Source organism: Ursus americanus, chromosome 22 (assembly GCF_024610735.1).
Source record: "Ursus americanus isolate L20-20 chromosome 22, mUrsAme1.1.p, whole genome shotgun sequence".
NCBI lineage: Eukaryota > Metazoa > Chordata > Mammalia > Carnivora > Ursidae > Ursus > Ursus americanus.
Genome location: NC_142148.1, coordinates 30105024 through 30120282, shown reverse-complemented (window position 1 = coordinate 30120282; position 15259 = coordinate 30105024). Strand labels below are relative to the sequence as shown.

Sequence of the window (15259 nt, the reverse complement as noted above, 5' to 3'; positions counted from 1 at the left end):
TCTTTCCCCTGGGCGGCTGGCCATGAGTGCAGATGAAGGGGGTTTTAGCCAGGATAGGACTCCGAATCAGATCTGGGTTTCTTTGATGACTTAGTAACTGAGCGTTGTTGTTGTAAGAGAGTTCATCCTGAGTGTGTGTACGTCTTGGCGTCTCCGTGGGCTGAGCACTGCTGTGATAGAACTTGGAGCGTGGCTCTGATAGTAAGTTAGAGTTTCCTGTTATGGACTTGAACTTGGCTGGGAAGGTATATCTTGCTGGCCTCTGGTTTTACGGGCAAACAAATGTCCCAAACCCAGGGAGCTTGTGTAAAAAGTTGTCTCGCAACTTAATAGGTAGTTCTAGAAATAAATCTTTATTTGAAGTGCCATAAGAAAACGGTGCCCTGTAAAAATTATGTACTAGTTAGTGCAGATCTCTGGCATTCTTTAACGTAGCCTCACACTTGGGTTATTAATCTGTATAAGAAGTTTAATTTTTCACTGCCTAATTTCTTCAACTATTCAAAAAGGATCGAAATGTCTTTGGACCTCCTCAATCTGAGCTGTGCTGCTTATTAGACCTTTAGTGTTTGTGATTTCTTCCCCATTGTAAAAAGTAGTTGTCCTCATTGTAGGAGGTTCCAAAATGCATAAAGGGGAAAAGGCGAAAACGGCCCCGTTGATGAAAGACAACCACGGTTAATATTTTGGTGGACATCTTTTTTATTGTTTGCTTTAAAAAGCAGCATACAAATAACACACAAATACATGCTGATTATTAAAGACCCAAATGTTAAAGGAGGATTGGGAGTAAAAAATGAAAGGTGGGCCCATCATTACTCCTTGTCCCTCGGGCAGCCTTCCTGTTGTCGGTTTGGGGCCTTTCTGCATCCTTTCTTCCCAAGTGTTCAAGACAGGGAGGTTATTAAGACTTTTTTTAAGCATAATTAGGATAATTCTAGGCTTACTGTTCTGTGACTTTTTTAAGAAACATTATCTTTTGGAGTTCTTTCCTCATCAGTACATTAGCTTATTTTTTTCTTTTTTAATGGCTTTTTAGTTCTTTTTAATAGCATTATTTTTGAAATGGATATCTCATACCTCACGATGTTCATCTTTATTTTCCCCCCATTGGTTGTAATGTCTTTTTTTTTTTTTTTTTTTTTTTTGATGAATACTTAGGTTGTTTCCAAGGATTCGGCATTTTAAATATCAGTCATCTGTCTTGAATGCACACAGCATTTGCGTGGATATTTCTGGAGGATAAGTTTCTATGGGTGCAGTTGCTGGATGCAAGAAAATGTCTGTTTTGTTCCAATGCTAAATTACCCTCCAGAAAAAGCCAGTCCACCAAGAATGTAATCTCTCTGATAACTCAGAGTAGCTTTCTCCTCATACCCTGGTCAATAGATTTATCTTTTAAATATCCCCCTAATTCATGTTAAAAAATGAAAAATTTTTAAAAATTTCATTTCTATAATTTTAAATGAGGTTGGACAGCTAACCGTGTGTTTTAGATATTTAAATTTTTTCCTGTGAGTTGTAGCCTCCTATCATTTGCCCTTTTCCTGTGGACTGTGTTATTGATCTGCAGGTGTTCTTTACCAACTACTGATACCGGCCTTTGTGGGCTATGGAGTTGCGCTGGACCATCTCTTACCCCGTCACTCATCTTTTACTTGTCTTTAGTGTACTTTATAATACCAGACGTTAAACTTCTTATGTACGTTGTCTTTTTTTCTTTGTGTTTTAAAAATGTAGTTGTGCCGCTATTCATGCATAGTTATTTTTCAGGATTAATTTTTCAAGATGGATTCCTAGAAATGGAGCCCTCTGGCTAAAGAGTAAAAATATTTTAAGATTCTTGGTACGGGCTTCCAGGACCTAAGATGACTCCAGGTGCCTCACCAGGGCAGGCATGAAGGGTGGTGATGAATTCTGGTGCTTACTTTGAGGGCCCAGAAACTAGATTTTTTTTTTTAAGATTTTATTTATTTATTTGACAGAGCAAGAGACTGCCAGCGAGAGAGGGAACACAGCAGGGGGAGTGGGAGAGGAAGAAGCAGGCTCATAGCAGAGGAGCCTGACGTGGGGCTCGATCCCAGAACACTGGGATCACACCCTGAGCCGAAGGCAGAGGCTTAATGACTGCGCCCCCCAGGCGCCCCCCAGAAACTAGATTTTGTCAGCATGAACAGCCCCTACACCCGTCCAATGCCACACGTTACCGCCTGCCTGCGCCTGGGCCGGCAAGCTAGTTTGCATAGTAACCACGGGGGGAAACGTCAGCACGTTGGGTGAGCCGCAGCGCGGGAGTTGCTTCTCCCGGGGACACCACGCAGAATCGTCATCATGTGGTGACTTGGGAAGGGGTCTTGACCAAGGCAGCTCGGGATGCTTCCCACCGCCCAGAGCCAGCGGCTCGGGCGCGCAGCCACGCCTCCCTCGGCCTGGAAGGGCGCTGCGGGCCCCGCTCCCCGGGCTTTCTGTGGGTGCTCCATTTCCGGCCTCCCCCTGTGGGGCCCGCGGTGCCTTTCTCTCCCCCGTCAGAAACACGCGGTCGCTGATGCAGCGCACACTTGCCCGGAGTTTTCTTTAAGAGAACTCGAAACTTGGCTGATTTGGTAGGCAAAACCCACACAGCCCGGGTCTGTCAGGAACATTACAAAAGGCTCTGGGGGTCTGTTTCCACACAGCGCAGCGGCGTGCGGTGAAACGGCCCGTAAATGAAGTGTGTCTCTGCAGGTGGTGATCAATGGAGGCGCCACGTCCAGCGGTGAACAGGACAACGAAGACACCGAGCTCATGGCAATCTACACGACGGAAAACGGCATCGCAGAAAAGGTAGCCCCTTGCCCCAGCCTCCTCCCTGCGTCCTTGGCCCCGTACAGGGCATGACTGTCCTTCCTGGGAGCTGGTCTCTGCCCTCCTGAGTGGGTGTGTGCTCTTCATGATGGGAATAGAAGGGATGAGGAGGAGCGGAGGTGACTTAGTTGTCTTGATGGCAGTTAAGGGGAGCCCCATATAGAAGTCCTTGTTTTCAAAGGCCTCAGCCAGGGTGCTGAGGGAGGTGGTTCAGAGTGTGACTCTGGACTCGGGTCTGGGTGCTCGTGTGACCCAGATCCTGTAAGCTCCCTGGGGATCAGGTGCCTCCTCTCCAAAATGGGAATGCAAATGTCAGCATCTGTTCAGTTTGTTAGGATTAAACGGAATGGTCACGTAGGTGGTTATTAGTGTTGTTCCTGGTACATACTCCGTTGGCGGGAAACGAGAATAAGAGAAGCCAGTAGATGGCTTATGTAGACTGTGACAGTGAACAGAGTGATGGAAATCACATGCTGAGGCAGGGAGAATCTTTTTTTTGCCTCATCCCATCTCCTTGAGGTCTGTCCGTGTGACCCTATTCACAGAGGCCCGGAAAGGCCTGCCCAAAGAGGATCCAGATGTCTTGATTTCTTTTTTTACTTTGGGTCGGTCACTATGCTTAATACATGAAAAGTTTGGCAATAGGATATTTCCAGATTACATGGCAGCTCTAAGACTTCTTAATTTCATTTGAGGTTTACTTTGTAGGCTCTTTTTTTTTAGAGACAGAGGAGGGCAGGGCAGAGGGAGGGGAGAGAGAGAATCTTAGGCTCTATGCCCAGTGAGGAGCCCTACTCGGGGCTTGATCCCACAACCCTGAGATCATGACCTGAGCTGAAATCAAGAGTCAGATGTGTAAAAGGCTGAATCACCCAGGCCACCCCAATTTGGTAGACTTTAAAAGCACATTTTATTTTCACTGTGAGAATTTACTAATTTAATCAGTTTTTATACTGAAGCATTATATTCTAGAACATCTGTATTGTACTTTTTTAAGGTAAGCTCTACACTTACCGTGGGGTTTGAACTCACCACCCTGAGATCAAGAGGTGCATGCTCTACTGACTGAGCCAGCCAGGTGCCCCTGGATTGTACCTTAGGTAGTGTACGCTTAATATTCTAGAAACAGACCACTAGAAAGTTGATACATGCAAATAGTACGCAGCTGGGGTATTAGCACTAGAAGTTTACAGTGAAATCACTGTAATAATAAAGAACAAGGAGATTATATTGAAATTCTGGACTAATCGAATTTTTGTGTCTGTGTGGTTTCTTTTTTCCATTTTTGGCTATCTTGAGCAATATTGCTTTTTGGTCAAGCTATTATAAATTTAATGGAGGCTAATTAGATTCCTGCTGAGATGTTAAAATTCTTCCGGTCTTGGATTCTGAGGTGCTCCTCAGAGTGCAGGAATTCAGGTAGCCACTGCTGACTGATGCCTACGCCCGCAGCTGAGACAGCCCACAGAACAGGATCTGAGCCAGGAGCCACCACCTGGCCTGCTTGGGTCTCAGCATCCAAGGGGTACATCTTGTAGCAGAGTGCTTCTGAATTCACAGGCTTGTCAGGCTGTATCCAGTTTTTGTGTACTGGGCCCTTAATCAGAGTCACCAGAATTTCCCGGGTATAGGCTGTCATGATTTTGGATTTCCTCCTCCATTATCCAGGAAATGATGGTCATCCTTTGAAATGAACAGCGAAGAGCATTAACACTCAGGGCTTTTTTAACATCTCTAGCAGTACCTTTTACTAATGCTAGTGAATTGTTGGCAGGAAAAATGTCTAGCTCATTTGTGCTAGACATTTATTTACCTGTTTGAAAATCTTTTTTCACTGTCTAAACTTTGATACATTGGTATTTCCTTGAATACTAGTGAGATAGGATACCTTCCTGTTTCACTGGCTGCTTTTCTTATTTTATGAAATGACAGGTTTCGGGAGAAGAGCTACCATGTATTAAAGGGTGCTAATGGTCCAGACCGTGGGCTCTATGATTCAAGCAACGGGTCACATTTAGCCCTCACCACAGTCCAATTAGAGAGGCACTGCCGCTACCCCTGTTTTAGAGAAAAAGAAGATGAAATTTAGGTCCTCGGCTGTCTTGAATTCATGCAAAGAACACTTCAGAGGATGCTGCCCTTTGGGTCTTGCTTTTTCGAGGGCATGGAAAGGCTGTCTCTGAACACTTGACCATGAATTAACACTGGGACCTTGCAGGAGAGACAGGAGAAATGGGGGCCAGAGAGATCACCCCATGTGTTCTCCATATTCATGTTTGTTTTCCTAATTATAGCGAGCTATTAGTTGTCATATTTTCACTTACTTTATACAGAACTTGACTTCTGGTGTCTCTTAATACTCTTGAGCTCCTTATGGTAAATGCTGGGTAATACGGTGTTAACTACAAAATACCCATCTTGGATTGTGCTCAAAGGGATTTATTCCTGAAAGGACCAGAAGGATAATGCCTTGAGTCACGAACCATGCATGAATCTGTAAAATAGCATTGGGACCCATGCCCAGTACTTCCGAACTTGACCTCGGTATTACTGGGATTCTTCTATGAGGGATGTTGAAGGAATGAACTTTGTTTATAGTGAGGGTATTTGGAACAAGAATGAAGTAACTCCAAGTAAACGGTTTAGATGTTCCCATTGAAATACCAGCATTTTGTTGTTTTACAGATTACCCACAAAATGTGTTTATAGGAGCATATGAAGTGGTCATAGTGGTATGGGGCAAATCACTATTAACCACAATTTCAGAAAGTCAGTTCTTTCTGGTAATTTTGTAAAAGCAACCCTGTTCTTTCTGGGAGGCCGTGTAGCATGGGGCAAACGCAGCCTTTGTGAACAGCCTGTCTGTTCAACTCCTGGGTGACTCGCTCAGCCCCTCAGAGTCTACCTCATCTGTAAAACAGGATTATCACAACACGTAATTTCCTAGGGCCTTTGCACAGAGGACAGGAGAATGTAAAATAGCACGAGGTTTTTAGGAAGCAGAGATTGCCAAAATGTGAAAATAGTCAAAAGTGAACTAGTTATAATGTGTACCCATTGAATATCCCACCTGGCTTGGCACTGGGGTCTTTCGCTGCCCATTTTTCAACAGCTGTGTTGTTGCAACTGTCACCAAGTTTGCTAAATAGAAGATAAACTTATTTTCATAATGTTGAGATTTACTTTTAAAGTTAAAGACCTTTTTAAACTTGAGGTCCTTGTGGATTCTCTTTAAAATTAAGGTACCAGCAGTTCTTGAAAAAGGAAGTTCCCTTGGAATAGATTAGACGAGAATACAGCGTTGGTAATTTTTGAAGCTGGAGAGAGAGATGGGGTGGGCATTCCATATTTCCACCTTGGTCTATGTTTGGAAAATTGTGTAGTAGATAAGATAAGAGAATAATTGAGCCATACCTTGTTGCTACTCTTTGATTCTCTGGTATTGATTGTGGTTGTGAAGAAATCAGACCAGTCTTGTTTTCTTTTTATCAGCATCTTGATCTTTTTTCTGTATTTTGGATTCTTTATTTATCTTTGATATTCAGTAACTTTACTATGTTTTGATGTTGAATGTTCTGGGTCACTGTTTTCTGACACTTGGAGTATTTAGCATTAAAGAGCCTTTTACTTTAGGAAAGCTGTCTTGAATTCTGTCTTTATTTTTTGTCTCAGTCTGTTCTTCCAGTTTTCTTATTTGAGGGCTCTAAGGAGACCTATTTTGGATCTCCTTTGCCTGCCTTCTCTAACTATCATTTCTTTCTAATCTTTTTTTTTCTCTTACATTGTTTGATTTCTTTTTTCCCCCCCCACTTCCAGCCTGTGACCCTTACTCTGTTACTCATGTCTGTTTTCTCTTGTGCTCTTACCACTTCCACTTTTTAGTCCTTTTTTTTTTAATTATGTCCAAATTCTGTCAACATGTTTTATTTCCCTTTGTTCTTAAATTTCTGTTTTAAGGTCTTTCTTAATACAGTTGATTATTTTATTGAGTTTCAGAATATCTGAGTCTGAGCAAAATTGGTGGTATCATGGCTGCCTTCCAAAATATCTAAATAATTTTTCGTTAATTCACTGAGTACTTGATGGGTCTTTCTGATTTGCAAACATATCCTTTAGTTCTTGGAAATTTTTTTATTTCTTGTATTTGTTCCTATATCATGTTTTCCTTGTTCTTTTTTTTTTTTTTTTTTTGAAGATTTTATTTATTTATTTGACAGAGATAGAGACAGCCAGCGAGAGAGGGAACACAAACAGGGGGAGTGGGAGAGGAAGAAGCAGGCTCATAGTGGAGGAGCCTGATGTGGGGCTCGATCCCATAATGCCGGGACCACACCCTGAGCCGAAGGCAGACGCTTAACCGCTGTGCCACCCAGGCGCCCCCATGTTTTCCTTGTTCTAGTCTGACTTTTAAAAGCTTATTAATTCTTCTTCTTCTTTTTTTTTTTTTAAGATTCATTTATTTGAGGGAGTGAGTGTATGAGTAGGTGGGGCAGACGGGGAGGGAGAGAGAATGTCAAGCAGATTTGGTGCTGAGTGCGAAGCCCAATGCGGGGCAGATCCCATGACCCATGAGATCTTGACCTGATCTGAAACCAAGAGTCAGACTCTCAACTGACTGAGTCACCCAGGTGCCCCTAGACACACTCTTAAGAGCAGGATAGTTCATGGGGCACCTGGGTGGCTCAGTCAGTTTAGCATCTGACTCTTGGTTTTGGCTCAGGTCATGATCTCAGGTCCACGTCGGGCTCCACTCCACACTCAGCACGGAGTCTGCTTGTCCCTCTCCCTCCTCCCTGCCCACTCACTCTCTCCCTCTCTCTCTCAAACAAATAAAAAAATCTTAAAAAAAACAACAACAGGCTACTCTGAGAATTCACAGGTTGTCTCCCAATTGCCAGGCAAGGACAAGGACCGAGCCATTTTTTGAAATGGGGGGGGGGGGCTTGGACAACCCAGCCTGCTGGGTTAATCCTTTCCTGCACATTAGCACATACTGCACTTCTCACACGCATGTACTTTCTCTCCCACCCCTACCAACAAAATTTTAAAAGGCATACGCAGTTCGTTATAACTCATTCAGGAATGCAGATCTGCCAATATCCGTTGTTTAGAGTGGAAGAAAAAGTTCTTCGAAAGGTCACCCTCAGTTCTCGTTTGGATTAGCTCAAATGTCAACTTACATCAGACATTTATTTACCTTTAGGCTTTAAAAGGTGAGGCTGAATTGCGCCACTTTTATGCAAGGGTATTTGGCCCCCAAATCCCTGTCTACCTCTGCACAGGAAATCGATTGACAGGGAGTCTCTCCTTCTGTGGACCGTATCTATGGACAACAGGGAGCAAGCAGGGCTGGATATAGTCGGAAGGTCATTATCCTTTTTTGTGGAACATCTTTTACTTGTGTTTCCTGTTGGGCACTTTTTTAAATTACAAGAGACTTAGACTCCAAGATGGGCATTTTTTTTTTTTTTAAAGAAATTGTTCATAGAGTTTTAGAACCCAGAGCAGTTTTGAGGGTATGTGGGAGAATTTAAGGTTACTTTGAGTTTTCTGTTTAGCTGAGAAATAGTGCAGACATTGGCTGTGAAAACGTCTAGACTATAACCCAAAGTGTCCAGTCTTTGTGAAGATTTTGGCTCAAAAAGCATGCAACACTTAATATTTTTAAAAGTCCGTAGTAATGGGGGTGGGGGAAGAGAAGGCAAGAAAAAAAACAACACCGTCCCCTAAACTATAAATACATCTTTAGTCTGTTTTTAAACAAAATTGGAATCCTCATATCTTTGTCTTTTTGAATTTTGCTCTTTTCACTCACCATGTGTTTGAGCGGTGGTGTTCGTGTAGGACTTTTTTTTTTTTTTTTTTTTTTAATACAGAGCTCTTTTTCCTTGCAGGGGTGGGTTAGAGTAGAAGAGACAAATTCGTGCTCTTTGTTTAAAAGCGATTAGCGTTTTATAACGTTTTTTCCTTTGGGGCACCACTCAAGGACTGCTCATGCAAAGGTATCACTCTGTGGGCCCAACCTGGGAGCACGTAGGGGGTCCCCAGGCTGAGGGGTGGAAACTGAGCAAGCTGGGTGCTCTTGGGGATGGGTCAGTGACAAGGGATGCTGAGCCCCCAAACTCTGAGGACAGATTGTCTCACTGACTGTGTTGAGCATTGCATCAAAGGCAGCCAGGGCTTATTTTTACAAGCAAGTGGCCACCACTATATAAAGTTGTTTTTCAGTAACAATGGCCTGTACTGAGCTGAGTTTGTTATTGGTCCTTGCTTTTATGAAACAATTCCTTTTCTCCCTGTCGCTCACAGAGCTCTCTCGCCGAAACCTTGGATAGCACTGGCAGTCTAGACCCCCAGAGATCGGACATGATTTATACCATAGAAGACGTCCCCCCCTGGTACCTGTGCATATTTCTGGGGTTACAGGTAAGATGGGTCCCTTAGGATGTAACCACCAGCAGATGTTCGACTTGTCTGTCTGGATTCTTTAAAAATTCAATTTTGATTTTTATTTATGGACAGCTGTATTATAAATGACTCTTTTAAGAATGATGACTGGGACTAGTTAGCATCCGTTTCATGGTAGTGAAAGGAAGAAAAGCACAGGAGGAAGAGGTTGACCGGGGCCTGAAGGAGGGAAAAGGCTCAAGGAATGAGTGAGATGAGTGGTGTGGCAGGAAGGAGGAAGGACTGTAGAGATACAGGAAGAGGGGAGAACGCAGTGGGGAGGGAAGAGAAGTTTTGATCTTCATTTCTAGGCATGCAGTCCAGTCATGGTCAGTGCTGCCATGAAACACGGGTGACACTAAGAAGTGTCCTGTTGGCTGGGACGTACGTGGGAGGTTTCGGTGTTCTCTGTACGGGAAGGGGACGGTGCTGTGGATGGCCGTGGGAGCACAGGGGGAAGCCACCAGACGGCGGTGGGGGGGGGGGGGGACACCAGGCCGGAGGTGACACAGGCTGACGCAGGGCCCCTACGTCTTGGGTATTTTCCTCCCCTCTCTCAGTACCCTTTTCCCACTTAGGGGTTGGAGGGGGGCCTTTGGAGAACTACAAGTTGGGAGGCCCTGTCCCCCTGGCCTGTGTCTGCCTTGGTTGTTTTCGCCCGGACTCTGTTCTGAGATTTTATTTTCCTTTCTTCCTTTCTCAAGTTGGAATGGGCTGTTCAGCCTGAGGTATTTCAGATGCTGAGAAAATTGGTCCCATTGCCCAGACAGGAGAGTCACTTGGAGGTGGGGCTGTATCTGCCGACACCGGAGGCTTTGGTCTGGTTCCCCACACCGCTGTCCCCACCTGCCCCTACCTCCCACACAGGCATCAAAGCACTCGGTCACCTGGACTGAAAGGTGTCTAATAAAGGAGGAGTCACAGCCAAAGGAGCTTCGTGGTCTTTGGCTTGGGCTAAGTATCCTGAATCAGGTTCAGGAGTCTCAACTTTTGGAAATGTTTATATTACAGCTGTCTCTAGAAGTATTCCCTGGTCAAATAGGGTGGGGAAACCCTGCATGTGTCATGCCTTTCTTGACGATCTGCAGTGCTTAAGCTTGTGAGCAGCTCTGCGAAGTCCCGGCCGGGAACGTTCTGTTCCCCGCCTGGAATGCCTAATAGTGTTGTATAGTGGAGTGTCGGGCTGTAGGCAACCCATTTTGGCAAACATGAGCAGACATGGGAAACTTGGGAAGGGAAGTAGGAAGTTTGCAGAACAGAAGTGGGACCTGAACAGACAGACCTCTGGGAGGAAGGGATGTGAGTGGGGAGTATCAGGAATGTCCCACCAGGGGCTGTAAGAGTGGGGGCTGGGCCCCAAAGGAGGAGTGGGGGATGGGCACTTTCTGGAGGGTTCCCACAGCTACCACACACCCATAACCCTTCCTGATGGTAGTCAAACAATGTCAGACCTTAAAAAAAGATGGGAAACACCCTGTGCATTGAAGCTTATGTAACTTTAATCCACAGACCAGAGAGAATTAAAAATAAATAAAGCAGACTGATTTTCTCAAGAATACAGATGTAGAATGCCACATAAAATATTGGCAAATCACATCCCAGAAGAAAAACCTAGCATGACTAACGAAGGCTTGTTTCAAGAATGGTCCCATGCAGTGCAATTCATGTCAACAGATTAGAAGAAAAGGATCTCCGATTTTAGCAATTGATGTTAAAAAGAGCATTTGAACAAAGCAGGTATTCGCAGAGTTATATAAATAAAACCTCACCTGTGCAGGCCTGGCCTCAGGTGAGCCGTAAGACAGGAAGGCGTACCAGAAAGGAGAAACGCTGAAGAAGGAAGAGGATTGGGCACAGGGTAGGCAAGTGTACCCAGGACACCGGAGGTTCTTCCCGTGGGCCGTGTTTGGACAGGATCAGACAGAAACACGAGGGAGCCTTCCTCTCCCCCCGACCGCCTCCTGTCGTCCACAGCACTACCTGACGTGCTTCAGCGGCACCATCGCCGTGCCCTTTCTGCTGGCCGACGCCATGTGTGTGGGGTACGACCAGTGGGCCACCAGCCAGCTCATCGGGACCATTTTCTTCTGCGTGGGAATCACAACCTTGCTGCAGACAACGTTTGGATGCAGGTGAGATTGGGGTGCCGAATTGGGATGCTGAAGCCCCCTGAGGCATGGAGCCAGGCCACTCCCCTGGGGCTGCTTGGAAGGACTGGCTGGAGCTGGCAGAGGGGGCATCCTGGTGGCCATGGCCCACCCCCATCCCCATATTTCTTTTCTTGGTGGAGGGCCCCGTCTCTCCCCCGGGTATGCAAGCTGGAGACTCGGGCTCACTCTCCGCTCCTTCCTGATCCCTAGCGGGCAGGTCTCATTCTCTCCAGGATCCCCTTCCTGCCCCCCTTCCTTTAGTTCAGACCTCTCTTGCCTACTTGATTTCCCTGCCTCTAGGGTGGCTCTGCTCTCCACTCTGTGCCCCCCTGGGCCATCTTGCTCACCTCACATCTTCCTCCGTGTTGCCAGGCCGCAGCCCCACGTCCTGTTTAAAATCTGCACCCGCCCCCCCAGGCTTCTTCCTTGCTCTCTGTCCCTCCACCCGGGCCCGCCTCTGAGCCCCGCACTCTCGCCCTGGGCTGAGCTCCTCCCCGAGCCCTCTGTTTCACCCTCCCGTGCTTGTGCTCCCAGCGACCAGTGAAGCCTGCTCATCCTCCGGCTTGCCCCTCCCCCCCCCCCGTGAACACCCCTGCCTCCCCAGGGCTTCCGCCCTCGCCTCCTCTGAATCCCCACACGTGCGTCTTGTGTACAGTCTTCAGATGTGGCTCTTAGTCCACTTTGTCCTTTTTTGTTTTCGTGTCTTTCCCACTGGACTGTGCTCCCCTCACTGGCGCCAGGGCTCTGGCTGGTTCACCTTGCATCCTCAGCCCCCAGCTGGAAGGGGTGTGGAGCTGGCATGCGAGGGAAGAGAACCGCCCTTGCCTGCCTCTTCCTGCAGGCCGCTCGTTCCTCTCCTTTCTCCTCTTCCACCCTCATCACAGTACGGCCTCCTCCTTCGCCCCCGCTCTGTCCCCAGCGGAAGGGCAGCAGCGTTCACTTGGGAGTTCTGTCCCCTGTCCCACAGCCTGAGGAGGGCTTTCCTTTCCTGCTGGGGGACCAAGAGGGAGAAGCTACAGAGGGCAGCTTGAGAATCACGGACTGTATTGTGAGGGGCCAGAATCCTTAGGGACCTCAAGAGGGTTGCCCTTACTTGGGGACAGGAGAAGTATGGGAAGGGCCACGGGCAGTGTTAAGGCAGTGTCCTGGGAAGGGACAGGGCAGCTACCTGGCAGGTCTGCCGATGGATGGAAGGCTGTGGGGGCCGCCCAGCTCTTGGAGTTGTCCAACCCCAGCCCCTGCAGGACTGCCTGCAGCCACCACTCTGAGCACCTCCCTTACCCCAGAGGGACGATCTCCTATCTGTGAGGGGAGGGGTGTCATTGACCTGCGAGGGGGAGGGGATGTGTTCTGGGCATTCCAAGGAGGACTTGAGTTATTTTCTTAGAGCCAGGTAGATAAATTTGGCTGGGAGCATCTTTCAGTCTTTTGATAAAGCATTCGAGGTTCTGTATTTCGAGTCCAGAGTGTATTAAAAAGCTTTTGTTGACTGACTCGGGAGTCTTACCTTGTACACAGGCCACTGGTTCTCTGTGGGGGGTGGAAGGGGAAGAATTGTTCTTTTTCTAAACAGCTGACTCATTGGGGAACTCGTAGCAGAAACCATCTGTAAATTGGGCAGTGCTTACAGTTGAGAATTGCTGGTTGATCTGAAGAGCGGAGGGAATGCATATGTCTTTATTGTGGTAAAATATTCAGTGTGCAGCTCTGCCCTGGTCTTATGCCAAGGAGGCTAGTCCTGACTGACAGTTGAGCCTGGCAGCAGCAGGCACAGTTGCCTGCTGGTGACATAGAAGGGAAGGGTGGGGGCCTTTGGGTGAGGACTCTCAGTTAGGGGAGGCCACCCATTCAGGACCCCCTTGCCCATTCTCGGGGCATGAGAGACCCGAACAGAACAGCTTGGGTCTGTGCACCCTGAGCGGAGAAGGAACAGGAGAGGGCTTTGAAACACCTGCTGGGATGCCGCGGGGCCCAGCGTGCAGAGCTGCAGTATGCATGCGTGCAGACGTTTGTGCATGCTGTACGAGTGCATGTCATGGCCTTGGGTGGTGTGAGAAGCCGTGGGTCCCGTCCTCACTGTGGTGCGGCCATTTGCCTAGCTGTAAATTGGGAGGCGGGTGTCACATCTGCCAGCCGTGTCAGTGAACGTGTGCTGCTGGGGCAGGATGACGTGTGTTGAGAGGCTTTGGTGTGGTTTTGTCTTGGGATGTGGATTTTCTATGGCTGTCACAGTGTGTGGTGGTGTCCATACTCTTAACCTGGGAAAAGAAGAGGAGAAAAGTACCGGCCTGTCCCCACAGATACGCAGCAAACAGTCTGTGTTTGGCACTGGGTGACTGGACCCAATGGTGGAGCTGTTGAAGTGAGCATGTGCTGTGAAGCACACGGGGCGTCCACCTGCACCTTTGGGAATTTGCTGTGATGTCCCAGGGATTTGAAGGGAGAGTCCCGGGGGAGGTGACATCATATGAGATGGGTCTTGAAGACTCAGTGGGCTCCCCACCCTTTACCTTTTCCACTAGAGCTCTGACTTTTCTAATCCCCGCTCTTCCCCTCGGCCCCAAAGGGCAGGACTCTCCTCTCCAGTGGAACCACCTCCTATGCCCTTGGCCCATTTCCTGTAGGTTGAGTGAGAGAAGAGTAGAAATCCCAAGAGTGGCCAGATATCCCACTGTCTCCCCTGCACACCCCCTCCTCCAGTATTTCCAGCAGAGCAAGGTGGGCGGTCAGATCTCAGAGTGAGGAGCTGTCCATGCTACTCGGACACCTGGCTCCTACTCAGGATGGGGCGGAGGGTGAGCATTCCAGCGTCTGTTCCAGAGGCTCCCCAAGGCGACGCTGCCAGAGCTGGCCGCTTTGCGGGTGCTGGCTCAGTTAGAGGGGGATGCATGTGTCAGGTATTTAATTGTGTATGGTTAATTTGGCAGTGTGGTGATGTTGCTTTAATGGGTGAATAAACAGTAGAAGTGAAATGTTACTGTTTTAAGGAAAACTAACTTAGGATTGCAACTAATAAAGGTAATTGATGTATTTAACAAAAATCAAATTGTTGACTATTTTAATGATGAACTGTGATCCCATGGGCAGTCAGAACCTACAGTACTCAGTGTTAAAGCATTACCTGAAAGCATGTGGCAAATAATGGTTTCTTTTCCCTCACCCATGGAGGAGTGCAGCGAGCACAGGAAGTTAGAGGGACCTACTCGGCCCTCTGATCTTGGCCAGAGAACCTCCCCAGCCCTGTTTCCTTTTGTGAAAATGAGAGGCAGCTCTTCTGAAGGTGGCCCTTAGATGACATTTTGCCATTATTGTGCAAATAGATTTTTGCAAGTTTCCTAAAGTCTATCTCAGACGTTGTGGAGTATGAGTCCTAGGAAAGATCTTTAGCTCTGCTGGATGCTAACGTGGACCCTCGTTATGGGCTGTGAATCATCATCTTAACAAACTTGTATATTTATTTCCTGATCACGACAGGATCAAAGAAATAGATAAAGCAGTTGGGGCAGCGGGGATGGCCAGGGTGGGACAGTGTGGGGGCGGGGGTGTGTGGCTGATGGGGTCGGGAGCGGAGTGTATTTCCAGTGTCCCAGCTGTAAGGATTGTAGGGGGCCTGTGCGTGTGTGTATATGCGTGTGTGTGTTTGCAGTTTAGTGCCCATTTCCTTAGGCTTAGAGCCACAGAAGGAAGTTTCATGTTGAACTTTCATGATTTCTAGGACCTATTGTCAGACCACGTAGTGTCTGAGTTGTGTACATAGTGTCTGAGTTGTGTACGTGTGTTTGCATGTTTCCCCCCACGTGCTGAGTACCCAGTTCTCC

General features: G+C 47.3%; 1 protein-coding gene across 3 annotated transcripts in view; it reads left to right on the top strand.

The window, feature by feature from the left end:
* SLC23A2 (solute carrier family 23 member 2) overlaps window positions 1-15259 on the top strand; it is a 130824-nt gene that overhangs the window by 73842 nt on the left and 41723 nt on the right. For all 3 annotated transcript variants that reach the window (XM_045808658.2, XM_087853738.1, XM_087853739.1), the window contains 3 exons: window positions 2725-2823; window positions 9154-9270; window positions 11266-11423. In XM_045808658.2, coding sequence (XP_045664614.1) covers window positions 2725-2823; window positions 9154-9270; window positions 11266-11423 — 374 coding nt within the window. The remainder of the gene's footprint in view (window positions 1-2724; window positions 2824-9153; window positions 9271-11265; window positions 11424-15259) is intronic.